Source organism: Magnolia sinica, chromosome 4, assembly GCF_029962835.1.
Source record: "Magnolia sinica isolate HGM2019 chromosome 4, MsV1, whole genome shotgun sequence".
Taxonomy (NCBI): domain Eukaryota; kingdom Viridiplantae; phylum Streptophyta; class Magnoliopsida; order Magnoliales; family Magnoliaceae; genus Magnolia; species Magnolia sinica.
This window is the reverse complement of record NC_080576.1, coordinates 102551068-102571378: the sequence shown is the minus strand read 5'-3', so window position 1 is coordinate 102571378 and position 20311 is coordinate 102551068. Positions and strand designations below refer to the sequence as shown.

Sequence of the window (20311 nt, the reverse complement as noted above, 5' to 3'; positions counted from 1 at the left end):
CCTCAATAATCATAAAACTAATGATTTTTTTATATGCAGCAACCGATCGGTCTCTTATTAGCTTAGAAATGTTTTCCTGTTTGATACACATCAGATTTCCCAAAGGCAACCAGAAAGTAGGCCAAAATATAAGAAACGTTGAGAATAATAAGCTCAAATTTTCCTTATCGGACCTGTGATCTGAAATCCGCTTTTCTGCCTTCAAGGTGGAGCTAGCAAGAGATTCTGCTAAGATCTTCAACTTATCAATCTGCATAGTATCAAATAGGTCATATTAGCTAGACATTTCCTGAACTCTTGCAGAAGCATGAGCATGTAGTTGAAACTTTAGGTAACTGAAACTCTTCTGTCCATGTATTAAGAAGTATTTCCTATCATTTTGAAACCTTATGCTAATTGAAACACTTCTGTCCATGTATTATAGAAGTATCCTGTCATGATATGAAATTATGAGAAGAATGAAAGAGGCCCAAACAAATCATGCACCACAATAGAAGTTACCCAATGAAAAGGCTTCATCACTAATAACATTTGAAAACAATGGATCCTACAGATATCATTGCACAACAGTAGATTTGGTCAACTGTGCATTTAATCAGTGTAAGGACGATTCAGTCAAGCAAGCATAACCTCGACATTCTTCACTAATGGGTGCCTATAAGTAAGGGTGCAAGTGGACAAGGGCTGGCATGGCCCTGACATGTCTTTGGCCCAGCCCGCATTAGGTTGGACCTGGGCTGGTCCTGGAGGCATATGCTCTGAGTCTGGGCCTGAGTTTTCAACCTGAACAATTATTCTCCATTGTAGAGGTTGTACCACTACCACACCATTACTTTAGTTGAGTTGCTAATTTATGTCAAGGCTTATGTGTACTTTCCGCTATTGGCATACACATGATATCCCCTCATGTGCATATTACTAATAACCTATTATTTTATATGACGATGAAGCACAGTTAATCCTCCCTAGTTACGTTTCGAATTATCTTGGCTAGGTCATTTTGGCATTTGTGAGCACAGCGAGAGATTCTCATGCGATTGATGCCGAGATTTTTGGGGCCAAGTTTCTTCACAATCACCTATATCCTTGCTCTGGGTTGAAAAAGAATATTGGCAATTCATCGGCTTGTAAAAGAATGCAGTCCTTACTTACAAGAATCTTCTAGCTGCTCCTTGGTTACAGAAACTTCTAGCTATGCCTGCTCCTGCTTACAATCCATTCACACTTCTGACATATTGACAAGAGCAGGTTCCATACTCCCACCCATGCTCACACTCTATTCAACTAAGGCCCAACCATGCTAGACTCCTAGATGCTTCTTTGCTACCTTCCAGGAGAAGTATGTCTTTTTGGGAGTTACCTTCAGTCTAACTTCCCCATACCCATCGAAGGCAGCTTGCTCATTGTTAATTGAGGTGTTAATTGCTAAAATCTCAAAATTGGGATGTTGGGACATCCTTATTGTTGGTTACAGTTGTTGTTTTTTTTTTTCCCAAATAAACTTTCAGTGAATATAAAAACAAAAGAAAAAAAGGATTTATATTAGGAACTGCTATAATATCAGCGAAGGATGTAGTTTTCTCTGTACAGAAATTTCACCCAAATTATGATCCACAAATAAAGTGAAAAATGGAGATATAAAAAGCTCAATAAACAAACTTTCATACTCAAATAACTTTCACATGGACCACAGCAGTTAAAAAAGGACATATATATGCACCCAAAGTGCCAAACTAAAGGATTAGTGCATCTGTCAGAAGAACTCAATGTAAAACCAGCACAAATCTAGTGGGACTGGGTACAGCTCCAGCACTAATATTGAAGTGCTTGGGTAATATAGAGGACAAGGAACAAATACATCCATGAATTGCTGACAAAGTGCACGTCTCCAAAATCTATCTACAGAATAGAAAAAAGAGCACAGCATGCCTTTTCAGAATGGATCTCAGGTGAGTCTCCGTGGTTTAGGTATTTCTTCTTTAGTATGAGTACTTCCAATCTGGAACATAGTCGAACTTCTGCGAGTGCTTCCTTTAGGTCCTAAAATTTCAAACAGTCTTAAAAGGCGAAAATAATCTCAATGTCAACCCAAGAAACAAGATAATACAGTCACAATACATAGATGAAAATAAACTCCATCAGACATGGACATGATAAATGGACAGAGTATCAATAGAAGTAAAAGCTGCGTGGATCTTGAAACATCAGAATGCAATTCCTGCACCCGCAGAAGGATGCATTGGAAGCATACAATAGACTTACCTTTTAATATGGCATGAATGATGAATGAAACACTTACATTATAGTGAAGAAAAATTGTAGAATTCTAAATTTTATACTTCTGCAAGACATTGCAACGCGGCTACCATCTCTTTACTACACTTGTACAGAAATATCTTAACCCCAATTTTACTAAAAATCCTTGAAGGTCACACCTGAATCTTCTTGTTTTCTTTCTTCATTTTTTGAAGGGTAAGAAACACTTGCATCTTAGCAAGAGAATTTATTAAAAGTATAGGAGAGTAGAGTGCACGCGTATGTGCATCTCAGTGTTTGGGATTTTATATGTATTTAAATAAGGGTATATGTGCATAAATGCTTTGGTGCTCTCTCAGGATACCATTCCTTCAAGGAACATATTGATAATATCAACCGATATTATCGTTAACACATTTGACCGATACGAAATAACCATGTAGTTCTCGAAATTCTTCATATCAACAATAATATCACATGTTATCGCAAATAATCAGCAATATCGCAATAACATGCAATATATCACACGTGTCAGTTGATATAAATTACATGGTATTGCACGATATCGAATGACAACATGTGATACCGACAACGAAACCCCAAAAATTTGGGGTGAAAACCCAAAAAAATCCATTTCTTTTTATTCTTCTCCACTACTACATCCTTCCACTGTGAATTTCAACCACTCCTTAGCAATACCATCCAAGAAAAACATATTTTTGGAGATGCAATCAAGAATGTACTTCGTTTGGGGCTGTTTTCGAAATGGTGAGATTTTTTTGTTATTGATCCATTTTATTTCATGTAAATCATGTGTAATCAGTGGGAAAAGGTTTGAAATCCATTATTTTGCATGTTTTTCATACAACTCATGGATTTGAAGCTTTGATTGGGGAAAATGGGCCGATTTGGGGGAAATTGGGGAAATTTCTAAATTTCCCCATTTTTTCCCAAATCAGTTGCGATTTGAGCATTCAAACATGTGGATTTCATACAACTCGTGGATTTGAAGCTTTGATTGGGGAAAGTGGGCCAATTCATGGTGCTTTGGTAATTTTTCAGGAAAAAATAATTTTAAATTTAATGCTAAAAATAATAATAAATATTTTTATTCAGAAATCCACTTCAATCGACAATGAATACACCCAATTTTAGAGTATTTAAGAGTGTTTGATGAAAATATCATCAAATATGCTAATTTGGGGACTTGGGGGGAATGGACTGATTTGGGGGAAATTGGGAAGTTTTAATTTTCCCAAATCGGTTGCAATTTGAGTTACAAACATGAAATCAAACATGTTGGTCACTTGATCTACATATTCATTATGGTTTGGGGATTTTTTATTAAATAATAATAATTTTTAATTAAACTGTAAATTTTTTTAAGAAAATCCACTTAAATCAGTGGTGCATTGGCCCCCATTTGAGAGTGCTTAGTACTGTTCAATGAAAATAAACTCAAATGCACTCTAATTTTGGGATTTCACGGAAATGGGTTGAACTGGTGAAATCCAAAAAAAAAAAATCCAATTTCACCCATTTAAATTCCAATTGGACAATGGAAAGTTGAAATTGAACATGTTAGAGGCTGATCTACAGATATATGGTAGCTTGGGGATTTATTGGAAAAGTAATTAATTATTAATTAAAAAATAATTTTCTCCCAAAATTTCCAATATGATTGCCAGTTAATTACCCTTAATATTTATGGATATGTATAGTACATTGAATATGTTAACATGGTGGCTTGCTTAATGTTATTTTGCAAGTAGAAAATGTCAGGAGGAAAAGAGAGCTTAATATTGGATGGCAGCACAAGACCCCTTTTCCCAAATCGATAATCAATTCAGATCCTGGTGCAATTATTATGCACAAATCAAAGAGTGGAGGGGTGACCCGCTTGAAGGAACACATATCAGGAGGGCATCGAACTGTTGTCAATTGCCCAAAAGTACCAAGGGAGGTGAAAGCACAAATGAAGTATTGAGAAAATGAGTGAAGATTAAAGATGAACGTGTTGGGTGTGAAAGGGAGATTAGGGAGGAGTTAGGGCGCCCAGTGGGAAGCCATGAGGATGGAGTAGAGGTGGATGAGCCAACCAGGAGTTAGACCATGGTGCCCGTGCCCCACATGCCGCATGGACTTCTAAGCTAAGTCTGCATTTATTGTATCGTGGGAAACATCTAACACACAATGATGAGTCTATTGTACAGAACATCTGTTCCATAGACATCAGTGATAGGTAGGGGAGTTCCACTTCCATGTTGCCTTTCAGATATGGCTTGTATGGTTATGGGATGGGCGGCAACAGTGGCTATGACACCCATTCATAGTCATTTGTCCAGCTGCAATCAGTGCCATTGGCAGTGACGATGATAGTTATGGTGACTCCTCAGTATCCACCGATGGGCAAAGCAGTGCGCTTTTGCTGAGGATGAGTTTTATAAATATGTTAGAGAGTACACTGTTTGGTATCATCAGCTCATGAGCTGGCACAATACTGCAATATGTGGAGCAACAGTATCATGGCCACCACAGTGGAGATTGAACCCGTAACTCCATGTGGATATGAAAAGTTTTTTTTTTTTTTCTTTTTTTTGTTGTATTTTTTGCATTTTGTTGCTTGTATTGTATGAAATTTGAATGATATGAACTCATTTTGGATATAATTGCATTAGGCATACCCAACCACGCAAAGTTGTCCCCGAAACAATCGAAAAATATTATGCATGGTTTTCTGTAACATTCTCAGTTCTAAATGTGCCATCATGTGTTTCTTAACATCTCCCGAAGTTTCACTAAAAAATACCACCATTTCCTAAAGTTCCCCAATGGTTCCTCATACATAATACAATACATGATATATCATATATGTGATATTTCCTGATGTTTCCCATGATGTTTAAGTACACCAAGGGCGCTCAATTCCACCTACTTGTTCAGCATTCTTAAATATTCAGCTCCCTTTTCTACCATCAGACAAAAACACCCACCCACTATTTTGCTTAGACGGAATATGTCTTATTTTTTTAAATGACATTTTTATCATTGCATAACAACATATCCCCAATCCTTTGATTCAGATCAGGAATTGAAGGGGCAATTCACAGCACATGTATGTGAGGTCGAAGCCACTCATTAGGTGGGGGGGCACCATGGACGTGCAATGGCCCAAAAGTCAGGCTTATCCACTCATCAGATGGCCCGCACTTGTATGACAAATAAGATGGTTCAAAAAAAAATTAACCATCTTTTAGGCCAGGCATGTCCACAGTGGTCCCCACCAAATGAGTGCCTTTTCCTTCTTTCATTTATAATGCACAAGGGCAAATACATTTTTTTTTTTAAATTTACAATGTATAAGCAAAGACATCATCTTTCATGATTAAACCTTTAAAGGAAAAAAAAATGTCCAGCACGAAGTCGTGTCGGATCTCAACTTCAGGGACCGTTTTGACTATGTGCAAAAAATGAAGACATTATTTTGGAAGAGCTTTGCAAAGCCCACATGTGTCTACAAGTTTGCTAGTGCACACACTGCCACATATGCCAGCATGGCAGCAAGTGAAATATCCAAGCTGCCCATCACCAGTGTTGTCAAAATCCTACGATTTACAATTTGAGTCGAATCTTTAGCAAAACTATTTGAATCCCTTTTATATGAATCGTACGATTTATGATTCAAATCCCATGATTTACGATTCAAATCCCGAATTACAAGTCAAACTATACTTGTTTTCTTCTATTTTAAGCTTCATCTGGGGGCTTTAAGAATCATTTAAAAAAAACCTTTCAAAAAGAAAAAGGAAAAAATAAAAAAATAAAACAATTGTTTAGAAAAAGTAAACTATTTTATTTTGTTCTTTATAAGAGATTAAATGATATATATTTTCTTCAATGTTAAATTGTAGAGCTTTTTTTATGATTTCTTACTTCTTAATTGGTCGAAACACCAAATTGATGTATGACTTACCTAGAATGTTTTTATGGATGGTTACGATCATGTTGACTTATATGAATTGTGGAACGATGTTAGAAATCAAAATATCTTTTTTGTTGTTCTACGGAATCAAATGCCGCTCTTCCAATGCGATTCTACATTCAAGAAAGGTAACAAGAACTTAAATTATTAAAGGTTCCTTGTATTTTTTTAGGAAATTTTCTTAGACAGAAGGAAAAAAAAAAAAGATTAGAATCATTTAATTTTAAAGTAATACCATGTCATGATAGTGTTATAGTTGTTAAATTTTTCTGATATATTTATATTTTTAAGAAATCATTAAAAGAAAAAAATCTTACAATTTATGATATGATTTGCAATTCAATACTATTCAACCCCTATTATGATTTGCGATACAATAACGATTTTGACAACTTTGCCCATCACAAGGACTTAACCTTGTAGATGTTACTGTCCAAAGATAAGCCAGCCCACTCAGCAGGTGCCCCATGATATTAGAAATAAGTGGATGGGTAAGAAAACTTCAGACAACTACTTCACAACCATACATTTGTTCAGTTACTTGTGGCCCACTTGACTAGCGGACAGACCCGAACTTATTCTTGGTATAGGGAATCTACATAGTGGTACCCTTTTGATGGATGGCTTGGATATTGCACATGTCTTCCACATTGGCATAACATGTGCATTAACTGACTTCTACACGTGGCCTTAGCAAAGCTCATTTAGAAATACTAAAAAGTGAGGGGGTATTTGGAATGTAGCGAAAATGGAGGGGGCTATATGTCAAATCACCATTACAAAAAGCAGTCCACAGTGACACAAAACCATCATGCAAATATAAATACCAATCTCACCTCTAGTACTGCAAGAGTTGTTTTCTCATACTTTTTATCTTCGCTTTCACTAGAAGACATTCGTGATACTTTCATCTCATTAAGTTTTTGCTGCAAAGCTGAGGCTTCAGCGTCTATTCTGTGATCATAAACCAGATCACGAAAATGAACAAGTACAAGAAGCAATCAATAGAAATGGTCTTAGTTTGGTTATTGCATGGAGAGTAAATTGCTTGTCAGTCACCCTATGTAAGCCTAACAAAAGATGTAGAAAATTTTACGATTAAAATTTAAATTAAAAAAAAAACAGCATATGACATCAAATTCAACATAAATGCTTCCATGAATCCATGTCGAGAAGCATTAGAAACCTGTCAGCATTTTCTCCAAAATAAAAAGAATCACTTACTGTGACACAACCAGGCTACAGAATGCTATTGCAAGAAAAGTTACCCACAAGGCCACAACTAATAGATGTTCAGGTCATGTAATGAAGCTTTAAAGGTAAAGCACGAAATTTTCACAAAATAAATATACAGCAATGGAGATGTTCATGAACTTGGAGCATATGAACTCGCATATCATGGTAATAGTCTAGCCACAAATCCAGAGAAAAAATACATTAGTGTGCCAAATAAAGGTTTCGAGGTAAATCATTAGAATTAACAAAATTGCCAATACTTGCGGAGTTATTCATAAACTTTGGATGCATAGTCGATTGTGTTGCAGGTATTCCAGTTAGACCATGCCCAATTTACAATAAAGAAAATGTTCCAATCATATTTTATGACCTCACCAATGTCAATAGCCTCAATACTTTCGAGAAAGAAGGACAACAAAATCAGAGATACAAAGTAAAAACAATAAACAACAAATTCAAAACTGGATCTCTGAATGATTTCATCAATCACTTAGCTTCTTTGCAGACCGAGAGAGAAGGCGGTGGAAAAGATTCAGCCAAAAGGATGTTGGCAAGCCAGAATATGTTGCACGAAGCATGAAGCTTAAGTAGTAATAGATTCAAGTGAAGGGAGCAAGGAAGCGTCCGTTTCAACATGTAAACAAGTATAAATTAGTTAGGAAATGGGAGTGGGAGACTGAAGAGTGATTCAAAGCAGGAGAGGCACCCAGCTAGAAGGATCCTGCAACTAAGAGACAGATGAAGAGTGATTCAAAGCAGGAGAGGCACCCAGTTAGAAGGATCCTGCAACTAAGAGACAGAATTTCACACAAATCACCAGGACCAACAGCAGATCGAATCCCCTATGAAAAAGCCTGCAAACCTTGAGATAGCTCGCATTGTCGTCCTTGGTAGAATACCTGAATTTCCTGGGGAACTAGAAAAACTTACAAAACCATGACGGACCATCCATTGATCAGATAGTTGTCAAAAAAAACCCCACCAACACAAAAGCTCTAGCATAGTTGTCCCCTCTCCTCTCCTCTTCTAATACTAAAGGTGGACTCATGACGGATGGTCTAGATCACTAATCAACCTTTTTTCCGATATAATAAATATGGACCATCCATTGATCAGATGGTTAGGATCTTTAGATTAGACTGATCTTTCTAGAAGGATGGACAACAAAAGGTGTGCGTGATGCAAGACGCATGCATGTGACTAAATGGTGAGGTGAGATCAATCAGCAAATTAAATAAAATAATCAAAATCACAAATCACGTCAAAATCATCAGATATCTCAAGAATCCAATATGAAACCATGAATAGTCTAGGCCACAATCAAGAAACTACGCCATGCATGATCATTGAATACTAGAAATTAGGATCTAATGGATGTAAAAACACCCAATTAGCATAGGAATAAGTCTATTTCAAAAGGGAATGACTATTACTACCTAGGGTTTGCTCGATTAGAATGTAGGTTAACCTGGGGTTTAAGGAATTTGGGGGAAAAGGTAAAATTAGGGTTTAGACGGTTTAATTGTCTAGGGGATTTTGAGGCATGAGTATTACTTGAGGGGAATTAGGTATTTAAGTGATTGGAGGTTTTGGGTTTTAGGTTAATTAGGGAAATTGGGATTCTAGGGTTTGGGGATTTTGGAATTAGGGTTTTTAAAAATTGGAAAAAATAGGAAATTGGGGATCTAGGGTTTAAGTTAGGGTTAGGGATGGGGAATCAAGGGGTTTTTGTGGGGGAAGCAAGGGGAAATTAAGGGATTGAAGGGTTGTCCGTACAGTCAACCTAGGGGCTCGCACGTGTGGTCGTACAGTCACACGTGTGGGTCTTTGGCTAGGGTTTTGGGGTCCTTAATAGTTGGGTTCAGTTGGGGTTGAAGTTGGACGATGAAAAGTTGAAGAAAAAGATTATTTGAATGGAATGGGAAGAAGAAAGATGAAGCATTGAGAAAATACATATTTTTGATAGAAAGGAAGAGAAGGAATATGATAGATGAGAAGCCTCGCACCTTCGTTTAATGGGGAATGGAATCACACCACACCCAAGCTCCAAATCACATGGAGTATTTTTTGAAATCACATGAACAAAAGAAAACAAAGTTCTTTTTTTCAAAATAAAAGCTTTGTGAGGTCGAGCGCATAGTACCTTTCTCATACATACATATATATATATATATATATATATATATATATATATATATATATATATATCTCAAGTAAAACATAAAATAGTCCAAAAATAATAAAATAAATGACAAAAACTAATCAAAACAAATAAATCTAAACTATCCTAAACTATTCGTGGCCAATGGGGTGGTCCACGATCAAGAGTGGTCCAAGGGCCCATCATGCGCGATCCAATGGTCTGATCGATGCGTGCACGCAATCCAACAGTCCAGACTCCTCAAGAATGCAACCCACATGCATGTTCCTAGTATAGGGTCATCAAAGATACATCAAATGCATGTAGGGTCTTCAAGACGGTCCACTCGGCCCACTCGGGCCCATGTAGTGGCCATCCATCCAGAGGGAAACGGGTGATGATCTCCTCCTCTGGTAGACCATGAATGGTGCTCTGATGTCCTCATCAGTGTGTCACATGAAATGATGAGACCTTTTCTAGTATAATAATATGAATCTATCATTTTCTAATATTTAGGATGACATGATTAAAATGAAAAAACAATCGGACATGGACTTAGATAGCATGGCCTAATTCCAACAACACCGAAATCGTGTAAGCTTATTACTTGGACTCATACTAAAAACATTTAGCGCTCAAAGTTCTAAAATTTTATTATTGATTCTTGTCTTCATTGAAACAAAAATTTTACTCATACTGAACAAATTATAGCTCAAAGATCAAAAATTTCATGACTTGATTCCTATCTTCATAAAAACAAATTTTGGTTATGCCATTGCTCAATATATCTATGTGTTATGTATGTATATAGGAAAATGATCCAAATAGTTTCAATTGTCAATACAATCGACCTGCCATGGGGCCCACCTAGATGTTTATCAGACATCCAAGCTCTGCATCGAACACACTTTGTCCACAAAAGTGGATGCCCCAAAAATTAGCCAGATCCAAAACTCAAGTGAGGCACACCACCATGACCAATGTATAATCAATTATAAAACCACCACATCATGTGGTGTGGCCACCTGAGTTTTGGAACAACCTAATTTTTGGGTTGTACCTTCATCCACATTGGGTGCACAGATGTGTCAGGTGGCATATAAGAAAACTTGGTGGGCCCCACACAAACGACGACGATGGGCATGACCCTGTGGCCCACTTAAGTTATGTATCAGGTTGATTTTTGGGCTTGAGGGAGGGAGGGATGGAGGGAGGGAAGGACAGAGAGAGAGAGACGCATGCACACACAGACATCTCTAATCGACAACACAACAATCAAACAATGCATCTTGTCTGAGTTAGAAAATTAAATGGAGCAAGAGAAATAACACTTGGACACAACAATGAAAAAGAAAAAGAAAACAAAAATACAAATCATGTATTGACCAAAAACCCTTCTCATGGACAACGTTGTTAGAACATCATCAACCATAAACTAACAAATTTTATGTCAAATTAAATGAAGCCGCCCAACACATCCGAGAAATTTTTATTAGCATAGCAGACATAAAAGAACAAACACTGACCATGTTGTTAATCGAATGACAAATATTGGTAACTAAAGATACAAAATGCCACACATTTCAAGAATGATGATAATATAAAACAACGTCAGATATAGAGTAAATTTAACCACCTTGAAACATCGGCACTTAATTTTAACCCTGTAATAGCACCCTGTGCATACTGGAGCAATTCTTCCCGCTTTACCTAAATGTATGCCAAAATGTAAGTTAATCACAATTATCTTTTTCAATACAATTATTTAAATTATTATCTTTTATGTAAAATACCTCCAAGAAATGTGTTCATAAGGAACAAAGGCTTGTAATACAAGTAGGTATTCCTTTCTATCAATAAAATTAACTCCTTAAGAAAAAGAGTGAAGCATGCATGCATACAGCAGAAAGGGGGAAAAAAGATCTGCAAAAGTAGGGAGTTTAGAGCCAATCAACAATGAAGTCTTAAGACATCCTTCTCTACAAAGAATTCGACCTCATTGGCTCCTAATGGAAATGAAAGCAAAAAAGATTAAGAGACAATACACATGTCTGACATATGTTCTACATCTCAGCTACTTAATGCGGGCTTGGTCACCAGGCATCAACGCCAAAATTTGAAACCTTCTACAAGACAGGTACACTCTTAGGCTAGTTTGATACTCGTTACAAATATACATCATGGGAGAGAACTGTTGACAGCATTTGCAAGTAGGATGTCTTTGTTGTATATTTGTAGTTGAATCGAATGTTTTAAATATCGACGATATCGGCCAATATATCCACAATATATCTCGTATCCCACTTGTGCGATACGAAACGCATAGGTAGTGCTGATATATCCCACATGTTCGATCCAATGAGCATTTTCAATTTTCAATCCCCTTTTTGTTGAAATTATGTTAAATCAATGTCAAATGGTTACAAATCCATTGGTTCTTCATGTTTTGCTTGAAAATCATGGAATTATAGTTTTGATTTCGATACCCATTGGTTCTTCATGTTCTCCACGTTTTTTTGAAATTTTCCTTCAACTAGCTGTCAATTGAGACTAATTTTGAAGTATTAGGAGTATTTAATGAAATGATCATCACATGCATTCTAATTTCGAAATTTGAGTGTAGGTGGTCCGATTTGAGGAAAATTCAAAATTTCCCCAAGTTCTCTCAAATTGCTTGCAACGTTGCACTCCAAACATGAAATCAAGCATGTATAAAGGTTGATCTACTGATTTGTTAAGTCCTTATCAATTTTCAAAAAATAAAAATCATTGTTAATTAAAAATTAAAAAATATATATATTAAAATATATTTTTTCCCAAAATTTCCCTTTAACCAGCTATCAATTGAGACTAATTTCGAAGTATTTAGAAGTGTTTGATAAAATGATCATCACATACACTCTGAATGTTATGCATTCAATTTGAATATAGTTGCATTAGTTCAGTTAGACAACGCATAGCTTAGGACCCTATACAAATGAAACCTATTACATGCACTTCTTTTTTGAGATGTTTTGATTTAAAAGTGTGTTAAGGTCTTTTATAACAATCCCTGAAGTTTCATTAAAAAATTCAATCATTTTCCCAATGTTAGCCCATGTTTCGCCAAAAGTGTGATAAATTATCTGATACAAACAACATATCCCATGCAATAACCGATACGTATCTCTATCCCAAGGATGCGATACGTAACGCGATACAGATATTTCAAACATTGGTTGAATCCCCCACTACACAGGTAAACTTTTTATTTTCATAAATACATTTTCACCAAGATATTCGGTTGGTTTTGGCACCAAACATGATGCGAACATCAGTGGTGCGCCCTTTAGAGTGTACCAGAGGAGCCAGAGCGGAGGTGTTGATGTGGATGGACGACAGGTCCATCGGACCCACTTTCTGACACGCTACGAGTGCAAGAGCGACATGACCGCACCCCGATCATAGATCCATGGGTCGGATTTCACACCCTACCACACGGGTGTTCACCCCGACCATAGATCCATGGGTCGGATTTCACACCCTACCACATGGGTGTTTTAATTTTGGACTTTTTTGTTATTTTTCTTGTTTCAGGGGCTTTATTGCAACTTTCTTTATTTTTCATCTTTTTGTTATTTTTCTTATTTCCAGGGGCTTTAGTGCACTTTTACTTTTTCCATAGCTTATATATACGTTGTAAGGAACCCTATTTTCGTTATTATTGAATGAATAAGAATTTGTCTATTTTCTTCCTCTTTATTCAAGATATTAGGGTTTCAAGATTAGCCCTTAGGTGTTGAGGATTCCACCCCGATTTTGGATTTCCCTCTTTCTAAGATCTTCGAGGTACAGGAAAAGGTAAGAATCATCCTCGTCCTTTTCTTTTGACGACAAAGGATCTATACCTTCTTCATCTCAAACCCCTCATACTTCTCCCCTTTCGTTTCTCTCTGGATACCCCTTTTTAGTTTGAATGGAAAAGAGGGATGGTTAGTCAGTAGAATCAGATCCAAGCTTACTCGTGGACTGACTTATGCTAGATCTGGGATATCCTCATATCCTGAGGTCCTCCCTTTTTACTGTTTACATGATCTTATGCTAAGGGTCATGATCCTGACGGAATAACCTCATCTTTGTGTTGAGATTTACCTAATCTCTTTGATTGGAAACAGTTAGTTAATTGGTGTATTTAATTGAATATTCTTTAACCTGATTATACATGCATCTAGGGTTAGGTTATCACATGCCCCCTGCATCAAAACAACAACTTGACATTGTTGTGATCATTATAGCATGTTCGATAAGAAAAAATTTATGGTTTTTATTTTTGTAACCCAACAACAACCAAACCGGCCCTTCAAAGCATATTCTGTTTATGTAGGGCTTCACCCTACACATTACTAAATCAAGCAAGAGCAAGACACAATAGTGCACCCCTATCTCAACAAAATCATAATCCCATCTTGACAAATTTGCACTCTCACTTTCATGGCCCTGCCCCAATAGACTCGGTGCTTCTATATCAGTGTTCAAACTTCTTTCTCAAATTAATTTGTAAACATGGTAGTTTATAATACTCGTATCCTTAATAAATTGGAGTGCCCAAGTTGGATACTCATACAAGCATATTCCTAAAATCATATTCTTTCTAGCTAGGGCTCTATCCTACACATTAGTGAGACAAGTAGTCAATGTAAGAGCATGACAATGCACTGCTATCTCAATAAAATCATACTCCCATCTTGACAAATCTGCACTATTAATTTTGGTCCTCCTGCCTCAATGAACTCATGCTTCTACATGGTTGTTTTTAAATTCTTTCTTGAATAAATTTGTAACTGGAGCAATTTATGATACTCGGATCCTTAATGAATTAGAGTGCCCAAGTTGGATGCTATTTTCTTTTCTTTTCTTTTCTTTTCTTTTTTTTTAAGAGGGAACGAAATTTTATTGAAACACCGCTAAAACGGACAAAGAATACAACCCCCACGAAAAAAAAGAAGAGAGGATTGCCCGCAGCGATCTAAACACACGCCGCCCAACTAAAACCTAAACTTCGCACTTTACAAATGACCTCTTCAGGACCTGCATCCTCGTTATTAAAACATCACCCATTATAGGGTCCCCAAATAACCCAAAAAATTGCCATAAAGAACATTCTCCAAGATGTTTTCCTACAACTAGCACCTACACCGCCATGCCAAGCCCAAATTAAATCACTAATAGAATTTGCCATAACCCAAGCCACTTGCATCCCGTTGAAGAAGTTGTTCCAAACTTAGTGGCAAAGGAACAATGGATAAACAAGTGGTCGATCGACTCCCCATCAGCCATACACATGAGGCAAATATTAGGGAGAACCATAGATCTTTTCTACAAATTGTCTATAGTGAGAATCCTTCCTTGCCTAGGAAGCCACGCAAAAGCCGCCACCCTAGGGGGAGCTCCATGATGCCAGAAAAGAAAAGGGGAAGGCACGCCTGATAGAATAGGGGCCTCGACAATAAGCTCATAGAGAGACTTCATCGAAAAGATCCCCGTCTGATGCCTAGACCAATAGATATGATCACTAACTTCAGGCCTGACATTCTTGAGGAGGTTCAAGAGCAAAGCCACTTCATTAATTTCTACTTCCAACAAATCCCTACAGCAAGGCAATGCCCACACGATCATTCCCTCAACTAAGGAAAAATAGTCGGCCACCAAGACAAATCTATCAACTAGCAGGGCTATCCTCGGGAAAGGGTCTAAAGAGCCTGCTCGCCACATCACAGGTCGATCCAAAACCAAATACGGTTGCCTCTACCCAGTGTTTTAAATATTGACGATATCGGCCGATATATCCCACGATATATCTTGTATCCCACCTGTGCAATACAAAACCCACAAGTAGTGGGATATATCCCACATGTTCAATTCGATGAGCATTTTCAATTTTCGATCCTTTTTTCTATAAATCATGTTAAATTGGTGTCAAATTATTACAAATCCGTGATTTTTCATGTTTTGCATGAAAAACCATGGATTGGGAGCTTCAATTTTAAGATGTGGAGGAGAAGGGCCGAGTTGCGGAAAATTGAAAAAAAAAATCAAAAATTTCCAAATTCTTACAAATCAGTTGCAATCTGTGTCCAAACATGTACGTAACCTGATCTAGTGATTCTTCTTTTGAATGTATTGTTTGTGTTTCCACACGTCTTCTTACATTTATAAATTATATGAATAGACTTTGAATATACTTGCATCAATTTAGTTAGACAGCGCATAGATTAGGACCCCATACAAAGAAAACCTATTATGTGCACTTGTTTTTTGTAATGTTTTGATTTATAAGTGTGTATTGATGTCTTTTTTAATAATCACTGAAGTTTCGTTGAAAAATTTGACCAATTTCCCAATGTTTCCCCATGTTTCCAACAACAGCGATACATTACGCGATACAACTGATATATCCCATGCGATAACCGATATGTATCTGTATCCCAAGGGTACGATGCGTAACGCGATACCGATATTTCGAACATTGCCTCTACAGACTCTGAAAGAGATTCCAGACCTAACCATATATGTTGTCCCTGCTCTCACCTTTCGGATTGCAGACGCCCCATAAAGGGAAGCCTTTCTCACAAACCACCCACCCTCTTGCGTGCAATACTTGCCCACCATCACCTCTCTCCACAATCTCCCTTCCTCCACTCCAAAGCACCAAATCTACTTCCCAAGCACCGTGGTGTTCATGGCCTCCAACTACTTTAAACCCGCCCCACCCTCTCGAACCAGCTTACACACTTCCTTCCAAGTTGGATGCTCATATAAGGAGAGGGGGGGGTGGGGGATCCCCCTCTCTAAAAACCAAAATCTAGATTGACTCACATCTTGAACTCCAGACGTACTAGTTATTTAAAACTTCAAAGAGTTAATCGTTGCAAATAAGTTACAACTCAACTTTGAGAAAACATTTTATAATGATTATCTTCATAGACAATAACTTATCCAAGTTGTGATACATATCCTAGATTTTTTTTCCTGTTCTAGATGATTATTTATATTCTAAAACTAGGGGTTGAGAGGATTGGTTGTGCCCAATAAGGCCATACTCGATGCATGTACTTGTTCTTGAGTAACATAGGATGCCATCTACATTCATGGGAACATGTTTCTAGGCTAGAATATCTGTTCCCTACTCTCTAAAGAGTCAAGATTAGTTTGATGGACAACTGAATAATGAATCTTTGATGATTTAGATGATCAGCATTGCTCTCAGGTCTCCATGAAATTTCCACTCGCCCAAGAAGAAACCTCACTAACTACTCTTCCAAAATACCCTTAACATCAAATTTCCATTGTAACCCCCTTGCATCGACTAAGGGACTTGTACCTAGTCAACATGAAAGATTGTTCCCCCCATTTTCCAAGAGGGATAAGTTCCTTAAGTCTCAGTCATGTAAAGAATGACATATATCCAGAATATCACAAAGAGTTTGTGCTTTTCCACAGTTCTTCTGTAGTAAAATTTAAGCTACTTCAAATAACAGATAGAACATATAACAATAAATAAATAATTGAATACAGTTTACATCAAATCAGAATGTTCTAGTACTCCAAATCCGAATGGGAGAAACACGGTTTGTATATCAATCAAGGGAAAGGACTTTCGAATCTTGTCGTTGAAATCCAAAACATGAGAATTCAGATGCAGATACTTCAGGAATAAATTATGCGTGTGAGAATGCTTGTATTTACTCATGTCGAACATGTTCACATTGCCTTAGACAAACTAATAAGCCAACTCATTAACTAATAAGGTTATATTGCCCATGATTGAGGTAGAGAGATTTGGTAATCCTAAATTAAGGACAATGTCACAGAAATCAATTCATAGAGTCAGATAAATGTAGTAGGAACTGGAAGCATTTGGAGAGTTGATGCAATTAATCATTGATGCCTGCAAAGACTGTAAACAGGTAGGCAAATCATACATTTATTGAGAGATAGGTGCTGGGAGCAGGGAACAGCTATATGCACTGAGGTGTGGGTTTTAATCACTATGAGATACCAATATTCTACTTATCAGTACTTGGAAAAAATATAACTAGCACTCAAGAAAGAATCTAACTAGTTTCTGATAATTAAATATCTACTGACTGACAGAAGGAAAAGAAATAAGTACTTATATCTGTACCAATACTTCATCTTCATAGGTTGAGAATGCTTTTGCCAAGTCCTGTATACTGCTCACGATAGCATTATGAACCTCCTTTCCACCTGTCAAACAAAGCCTGCAGATAACCAAAAATAAAATTTAAAGAAAACAAAAAATCTTCATATTGCCTTATGGCCCCAATATTCAGAATTTCCTGAATTTATGAACGCAATGAAAATACAAATATATGAGATATAATTAGGTTTTCTATTTTGCATCCTAGAGGGCCACAAACTCAGCTAGGTTGAACATGATCTACATACCATTCAGTACAAATTACCCTTCAAGATTACATTTCTGAACCTTTTGCTCTGAAAGGGGTAGACTCAAAAGTCTAGAAGTCAGACAAATCACGAATCACAAGCCTGCTTTTGAAGACAGTTTCTTTGCATTTTATGGACAAAAAAAAAAACCATTAAGAACTCCCATGGTTCTGAAAGCCTGTATGAAACTTTTCAAGAACACTTGTATAAGGTATGCATTCCGCTGTCAAATCCTAAAAGACCACAAATCCTAAAAGATCTTGATATTAGGAGATGGTCCTTTTTGAAGATTTTTGAGTCTTATGATGCTATTTTAAAATATCAAGAAAAAAAAAATCCTTTCCAATTTCTATGTTGTACAATCCGAGTGGGGTTTCTTCATGGGCTTAGCTATATCTATTTGGTTCAGATGATTATTGCGGAACTCCTACAACATGAATCGTGAAGATCCGTTATTGAAGGTGAAGTGATCTTTTTTGTGGACCAATGTTCACGTACAAGGCATTTTTTTATAGTTTGTTGGATTTTTATTCTCATGATATGCATGAATGGATTATCAAGGGTGGTTGAAATACATAACACAATCCACATTGCTCCACCCCTGACCATACATTTTCCCAGTTTAACATTGCTCTTTCCTTCATTGCTTACCTCTTATGAATTGTGTGTGGTTCAATGTGATTCACATAAGCTAGCTAAGCATTGGAGAACATCTTATCCAAGTTTAAACGAAAAGTCTGATTTTATATTTTCCTTGATTAGTCAGATGTGTGGCCCATCCTCAGTTTTCTCTTGTTTGGAATTAAATATTGTCTCCTTTATTGATAATTGCACTAGTGCAACCTAGATCTATCTTATAAAATCTAAAGATGAAGTTTTTCGCTCTTTAAAATTTTTCATAAGATGATTCTCAATCAATTTGATGCAAAAACCGAAATCTTGCATTTTGACAATTGTGAGGATTCTTTTTTTAAAAGGTGACTATTGTGGGGAATATATTGCATATGAGTTCCAAACCTATGATCGCTCGAGGCATTCATTTCTTTATCTGTTAGGGAGATGAAGGAAATGGTGGCACGGATTTATTTCCAAGCCTAGGTCTTCTTCACACAGATAGGGTTATGCCAAAGAAGATGGACGAGTTGTTGTGGGCTTGGCACGAAGGTGGAGTTAGCAAGGCTAGGAAAGCGGTTTGGCAGTTGCTCATTATGGTGATGCTCTGGGTTATTTGGAGAGTTAGAAATGGTAGATGTTTCAGAAATAAGGAGAGGGTTAAGGAGGTCATATGTAAAGTTGTTCATTTGGTGACAGAGTGGGCAGTCTATGTTAAGGCAGCTCCTGTTGTCCCTTTCCCTGTAGTTTTTCTTTTCTTTGTTTGGTTCCTTTCCTCATTTTCGAGGTCCTAATAAAATTTGTCATCTTTCCAAAAAAAAAAAAAAATTGGTGGTCATTGTAGTGGAAGACAATTTGGTGGTAGAGATTCAAGGGAAGGTTGTTTTGGAGGCAAGAATACTTCAGAAAGGTCATGGTACAAATTTTGGTGCCAGCTGTAGACATGGTCATGGTAATCAGCAGTATTCTCATTGTGATATTTCTAACCACACTGTCAATATGTGTTGGGATCTCACCGGTAGGCTAGCGTGGGCAAATCAGGTTTAATCTTCTAATAACGGTTCTGAGGGCTATCTTCAAGCCCACCTCAGCCCATTCTGAATCAAATGCTGCAGGTAATACAATTACATTGTCCACAAATGAGTATGTCAAATTAGAAAAAGATAATTCCACCCATATGTCCTCCTCCATTGCTACTTTTGTTTAGTCAAGTATGATATGTCTTGCTTCCGCTGAAAGTGTTCCTTGGATCATTGATTCCAGAGCTTCAGACTATATGATTAGTAAGCACAGTGTTTCATCTCAATTAGATTAGTCTACTCATGTTTCCTCTGTAACATTAGCTAATGGCAGTACAACATGTGTATCTACATTGGGTGCATCTCTTCAATTATCAGTAGTGTTATGTATTCTTAAATTTCTATTGAGCTGGCTGTTTATAAAAAAAAAAAGAGTACGCTAACCAAACCCTTCAAACATTCCGTTATATTCTATCCTTCCTATTGTGAATTTCAGGATCTAAAGATGGGGAGGATGATTGGTGGACATGAAGCGAATGGCCTTTATTATCTCAACAATGGAATAAGTGGAGCTGCACTAAGGACAGATATCTCTCCTCATCAATGGCATTGCAGGCT

General features: G+C 37.0%; 1 protein-coding gene across 7 annotated transcripts in view; it reads right to left on the bottom strand.

Annotated features, from left to right (window-relative positions):
- Nucleotides 1-20311, bottom strand: part of LOC131243563 (uncharacterized) — a 128681-nt gene that overhangs the window by 75070 nt on the left and 33300 nt on the right. For 5 of the 7 annotated variants that reach the window (XM_058243018.1, XM_058243013.1, XM_058243015.1 and 2 more), the window contains 5 exons: nucleotides 17779-17875; nucleotides 11251-11324; nucleotides 7075-7192; nucleotides 1930-2040; nucleotides 174-250 (listed from right to left, as the gene is read on the bottom strand). In XM_058243018.1, coding sequence (XP_058099001.1) covers nucleotides 174-250; nucleotides 1930-2040; nucleotides 7075-7192; nucleotides 11251-11324; nucleotides 17779-17875 — 477 coding nt within the window. The remainder of the gene's footprint in view (nucleotides 1-173; nucleotides 251-1929; nucleotides 2041-7074; nucleotides 7193-11250; nucleotides 11325-17778; nucleotides 17876-20311) is intronic. The other 2 variants (XM_058243014.1, XM_058243016.1) reach the window with 2 other exon arrangements.